We start from the raw sequence: 6,562 nt of genomic DNA on the forward strand, positions 1-6,562 counted from the left end.
CAGGGTGAAAACCTAAATTCCGAGCTTGTGGTTGAATCCGGCGACGACGGTGCTTGAGCGTTGCTCCCTTCCTGAAGGCGTTGCTGTTGAAGAACCTCGTCGTCAACGTGGTGTCATGAGATGGTTGGTGCGGATACGGTCTCTGTTCTAGTTTGTCGGTCCTAGATCTGATCGCTTTGGGGCTTTTTTTCCTTTTTTCCTCGCCTACTCATAGCTTTGGTCTTATATGACTTTGCTTGTCGCCGGTGAGTTTTCGCATATGTGTGAGTTGATGTTGGTTGTGTGCATCCTAGTTATGCAGAGACCGGGTGTGTGCTCATTAAGTTATGTATCTTCTTGATGCTCCGTTTTGAGCCAATAAAATCCACCCTTTGTCAAAAAAAAATCTCTTTGGTTGGACGTGGTTGGTTTCACACCATGGCCATGTCAGTATGCACCGAATGGTAGAACTTTACATCTATACTACTATTAAACAAGCAAACATATCCACTGCTAACTACACCCAGACTAATCTACACACAACAGCACGGAGAAATTACAGCCTCTTGATTAGATCACTTAATTTAATCTAACCGTTTAGCTTACACTAACCCTGAGCCAAAATCGCGTTTAGCATTTTCTCTGGGCGGACGAAAACTCTGCCGTCCCGAGTAGTACTCAAAATCCCTATGCGAGGACGTAGCGTCCATCTATCCCCGCCTCTGTCGTTCCTATCGCCCTCCCTCCGCCACCGCCACTGCTCTAGGGAGGATCAAGCCCCCACCTCCGCCGTTCCCCACACCTCCCTCCTCTCTTATCCTCGCCGCTGCCATAGGATGCCGCCGGACGAAGCTCGGCCTGCGTCGATAGCGTCGGGTCCCTCTCCTCCCTCGGGCGGCGGCGCAAGACACAGCTGGCTCGCCCTGCGCCGGCGACGGCGGGGTCCCTCTCCTTCCTCGGGCAGCAGCGGCGGCGCAGGACACAGTGGGCTCGGCCTGCGCCGGTGACGGCGGGGACCCTCTCCTCCCTCAAGCAGCGGCGGCGGCGCGACACGCAGTGGGCGGCCACGGATGCAACGCTGGGTGCGGGGCGTGACTGCTCTTGTGGGACAGGCGCGCAACGGTGCCGTGGCGGCTACCGTGTCCGATGCTCTGCACTGGAGGCAGAGTGGCACCGTCACCTGGCCAAGGACCAGGGCAGCTTTCCGAGTGGTGGAACGTCTTCGTACAGCGCGGGTGAGGTCGTGTTTCCTCTGCGTTGTACATTTGGATCCCGGAGTGTACGACGATAACTGTGATGTTGTCGCCAATCTCACATCTTGTTTCTTCAAATTGTGTTCTTTGAAATCTGAAGCGTGCATATGTGAATGATAGTTCCTAGAGCGCAGTGTGGTTAGGGGCGACCAAAACGTATCGGGATGTACTGGTTGACAATGTTTGATCTACTTTGATTCCGATATAGGCCTCTCTTTCTTCAATCATTTACTGTTGCTTTTTTCTCATTTCTTTGGCAGATTTCACAGCTCGCAAGTTCCAGTGTCCAAATGTTGATTTCAAACTTCAGATCCACAAGATTGGTAAGAAGTGCAATATTCTTTCTGCACACCTGCCTTGAGGTAGTAACAAAATCATTTGTGGCATGTTTAACTCAGTTGTTTGTGTTTACTCCCTCCGTTCGGAATTACTTGTCTCGAATATGGATGTATCTAGAACTAAAATATGTCTAGATACATCCATTTCTGCGACAAGTAATTCCGAACGGAGGGAGTACATAGGAGTGGAGTTCCAACTCTGCCAGTAAAACAAGATTAAGTGGGAGGGGCTGAAACTCTTTTGCATGGAAATGTTTAACTGAATGATTTAAGATGATCTTAAATTCTTTAGCTTGCAACTATTTAACGAAATTATTTTTAAGTGGGCTATCACAGTGACACCATACCTTGAGTACCACTTACTACGTATGAAAAGTAGATTATGATAATTGACCTTTCATGATCGGATCTCAGGCAATCATGATATTGTATTTTGCAGTTTTAATAATTCTGACTGGAGAGGTATTTCTTGACTTGTGAGTGTCAGGTTCAATGCATAAAAAATCGTGGTATATTTTTTATGTGCCATTCTGCGCAAGAACTTCATCCTCATTATGCTTTTCCCCCTTTCATTTGAGTTAGTAAAGTGGTTTCTGCACGACCAATATAATCTGGTAATGTTATTGCAATGCCACTGAAATTCTGTCATGCTCATCAAACTCTTTGACCTTGTAGACTATAAAATATAAATTTCATTACTGGATTATCAAGTGGTTCAGAAGATTGGTTTCTCTTGCAAGCAGAGGATTTCCCTCACTGTATGTACCAGAAATTGAACGTATTATTGATGTCTTTGTTACACGATCCGTGCCGTGTCGGGAACTCCTCTGCTACATACTCCTCTCCTGATTATGTAGATGAATAACCTACCATTTCAATCTGTGAAATATTGCTGAATTTTGTAAAATGTCAGATCATGGTACTTACAACCAATGGAAACCATAGAATTGATGTTCATGAAAGTGGACCAATTACTGTATTGAGGAAATGTAGCATGTAAGATTTAGAGTACTTTCATATGAGAATGCTTTGCGCGTTGATGATCTTTGTATATTTCAATGGGCCTTTGCGAAGGATCTACACATTAAAGGATCCTCCTATTCTCAAGATTATTCAGGCGGTAGGCTTTGAGATTGATTTCTTTTTTGTTTCCCTTTCATTTTGTAGAAAGCAACTGACTGTCTACTATATGGTTTCCCTTTTGTTTTAGAGCAAACAACTGGCTTAATCTCTCAAGCAATTACTCATATGTGTGATTGGAAAGATGACTGACATTTGATCTACGACACTACTAACTGAAGACGATTTTATGTTATGAGACTTTGGCCTGATTTCAGAGATGTACTAAATTCTAAAGTTTGTTGTATGACACTACTATCTGACAAGTACATTTGTTCACACTTACTTGAGTGTACCCTATGTGTCAATTTGTGGTCTGTGATTTTAATATGTGTTTTTCTTGTTGTTGTCATTATCCTCGACAGATAATTCAAATGGTCGATTCATGGCTTGCTACAATAGATGATTTTCTGAATCTAATGTATTATTTTGCTGCTGTTGTTAGGTTGTTAATTCATCAAGCCCGACTACTGAGTATACATATTGTGTTCATCTTCCCTGCCTTCTTAGGAAAAATCATGTACCAAAGTCTGAAGGTAAGCTATTCTTTATTTACATTTTATTTGTTTCTTCCTGCTAACCCAGGTTCTAATTAAATGCAAGAGCTTGTGTAATGCTCATTTGCAAGCTACAGGGGCATGCTCATTTACTCTTTTAACAGAAATTGTTTGCTATCCGTAGCTGATGTTAATTCTTTGCTCGATCTTATGTCAGTAGGGTGATCAATGTAATTGCCTGGAATCATTGGGTCTCCCTTTAATTCTGTCATCTTCTGTATAGTGGTATTAAATATATCTGTGATGAATTGGCAGGTAAATTTAGGTATCAAATATACTCTTATCATTGCTAAATGCTGCTTATCCTTTGTGCTTCTTCACTATATCCCATCAGATAAGCTAGCATGAGTACTAAATGTTTCTTGTTATTAATGTATATATTTTTCTTCATCGGGCAAATTGATTTGTACGACTGAAGTGTGACAATGGGTTTAGTGCATTTTTTGTTGCTTTTACTCTTCTTTTCTGGCAATTGTTAATATGTAGATACCTTATCACACACTTTCTACGAAAAGTTCAGGCAATATAACAGACCAGCTCATCTTTTCGTCGCAGATGAAGAACCAAGCATGCCACCGGAACCGCCGGATCGGCCTCCTGCACCACACCTCAAACCTCCATGCGCCAACGCCGGGAAGTCCAGTCCTCCACGCTCCACAAAGAAAGTGAAAGAATTACGAAGAAATAAAGAAAAAGGAAGAAAAAGAAGAGGAAAACATATATTTGTTTGTTTATAGAGTTGTGTGCATTCTTGTATGATAATACTGTGTTTATTGCCTGCCTTGGTGATGGGGCAGGGAAGGTAAGTGGGGGCTAACATGTGGCCGAGGCAAAAAAATAAATTTGGGTGAAAAATAGAAGAGAAAGTGGGGGCTCCTATCCCCTGGAACCAAGTTTTTCATTAAATTTTCAGGGATTTTTTTCTTTAATTGGATGAATTCGAATCTATAGTTGTTGGTTGCAGTGTTCATTCTGTACGAGGTAGCACTATTTTTGCATGAAGGGATTGTTCTTTGGTTGTTGATTTGGCTCTCCAAAATAGAGATTTGTTTGTATTGTTCTTTGGTTCTTATATGTTGTTCTCATTAAATGATAACATGGTAGGAGAGGAGATGATTCATTGTTGAGTCACTGCTGCATATGGCATGTTATCAGTTAATGGGTTAACTGATAACATGATAGGACTAATGATTCATCGCATTTATTTCACCACTTCTACATTTCAGTTAGTTATTGCAAAGCGTTTTTCATTTACGTAAAGATACAAATTGCTGTGGTCATAGGTCGGCTTATATTTCCTATCATACAAGTTGTATGTCCTTGAAGTGACGTTTTGATTATGTGCAAACTCATCTCGGAGAGAGTCAGAAATCAGTTCGTTTAAAAAGGGTGGTGATCATGGCTGGACACTTGATTCTTCGCGTATTTGTTGGATCACAAAGATGTCTCACATTTGAAAATACAATTTGATTGGCATGACAACATTTTGTATCCCTTTGATATTTTTTTCAAGACTTGTTTCAATAATATACTATATGAACTCACTTGATAATTGTTTGAGACGTGCGTAACTAGTTTATTTTAAGTAGGGAAGTCTAGACACTCATGCAAGAGCATGTGAAATTGTTAAGGGGGTGAATCTCTTGTTTTCGGGGTTTCCTTGCATTGTTTCTAAAAATTCAAATGAAACGTGACTCCAACATAAACCTTGTTAGGACTTTTCGGGAGTACATTTTTTCCGTGGATTAGTTAATACGGTTGACTTGCGTGATTAAGGAGCAATTAACGTTGTGGTCGATGTGACGCATATGCTTACCATTTGCGTATGTTCCTAGCTTCGTGCCTCAACTTTGAAAAATACTCAAATGTGCGTTCTTGCCACATTACACGTCGCCCTGTACTTTCGATGTAATACCACTCAACTAAATCAGTTATAGTATTTCCCTTAGCCGTTGTGAACGTGAGATCACAGGTCAACTCCTGGTTGGTCATAACGATCTTCCAAATACGTTGCACCTACCCTCCTCGTTGGCTATTTAAACCACCAAGTTGGCGCTTCCCCTCCTCACACTCCCAAGCTGCTTCCAAGAGCAAAAACCTTAGGCTCTTTAACCAACTCGATCGCGCAGAAGATGGCCTCCGCGACGCAGCAACACCGGCGCCGCCGCGCCATTCTCCAGCTGGCGGCCCTGCTGGTCCTTGTCCCGCCGGCGGCGGCCGCGGGCGGCGCCTGCAAGAGCGAGAAGTTCCCGGCCGGCAAGAGCTACGAGACGTGCGCGGACCTCCCGGCCCTCGGCGCCGCGCTGCACTGGACCTACGACGCGGCGGCCTCGTCGCTCTCCGTGGCGTTCGCGGCCAAGCCGGCCAGCGGCGCCGGCTGGGTGTCGTGGGGGATCAACCCCACCGGCGACGGCATGAAGGGCGCGCAGGCGCTCCTCGCCTTCAAGAGCGGCGCCACGTACGTCGTCAACACGTACAACCTCACCGGGTACAAGCCCCTCAGCGCGACGTCCACGCCCATCGCGTTCAAGGCCACCGGGCTCGCCGCCGACGAGGGCGCCGGCGGGAAGGTGCGGCTCTACGGCACGCTGCAGCTGCCCAAGGGCATGGAGTCCGTGAACCACATCTGGCAAGTGGGGTCCGCGGTGGCCGGCGGGGTGCCGGCCAAGCACGCGTTCGCGCAGGAGAACCTGGATGCCAAGGGCAAGCTCGTGCTCGCCGGTGCCGGCGCGCCGGAGGCCGCCCCGGCTCCTGCTGGCGGTGACTCGTCCGCTGAGTCTGGTAGCGTGGAGGCAGAGGCGCCGTCGTTGCCCACGCCGTCAGGCGGGAAGAAGTCGCCGCCAGCGGGAGCGGCGTCCACCACCCACGCCTCGGCTCCGGTGCTGATCGTGCTTCTGGCATTGGCGGGTTTCGTGGCGATTGTGTGATGTGAGTGAGATGAATCTGTCCATGGAGTAGGATCGATCGAGCTAGTTTTATTATCTCTTGGACACGGATACATATTTTTGCTCTTGTCTTGTTTATTTTTTGTCTGGGTTGAAATAAAAAGTGATCGCTGCATTTTCAAAGAGGGTGTTCTGATTTGTTGAGAGTACTGGCAGTGGCCGGATGTGTTGGGTCAAACCTCTGGCTTGCATTTAATTTTTAAGCAAAGCGCATATTCTGATTCATTTTTTTTGAACACCACGTTACATTAATTAAACATCTCGAAACTTACAATCGTTCGATACAGAATTCACCACACAGGGCGGTACATCATTAACAAGAATATCATCGGATCTATTGTCAAAACTAAACTTAGCTATTAAATGAGCCA

At 45.3% G+C, this 6,562-nt stretch overlaps 1 protein-coding gene across 1 annotated transcript; it reads left to right on the forward strand.

Annotated features, from left to right (window-relative positions):
- The first annotated feature begins 5,311 nt into the window (after positions 1–5,311).
- LOC125556334 (auxin-induced in root cultures protein 12-like) lies at positions 5,312–6,314 on the forward strand. Its single transcript, XM_048719085.2, has one exon. It carries the CDS (start codon positions 5,379–5,381, stop codon positions 6,171–6,173), a length of 795 nt encoding a protein of 264 aa, XP_048575042.1. The 5' UTR covers positions 5,312–5,378; the 3' UTR covers positions 6,174–6,314.
- Positions 6,315–6,562: the final 248 nt, after the last annotated feature.

Source organism: Triticum urartu, chromosome 5A, assembly GCF_056163025.1.
Source record: "Triticum urartu cultivar PI428250 chromosome 5A, HENAU_Tu73, whole genome shotgun sequence".
Taxonomy (NCBI): domain Eukaryota; kingdom Viridiplantae; phylum Streptophyta; class Magnoliopsida; order Poales; family Poaceae; genus Triticum; species Triticum urartu.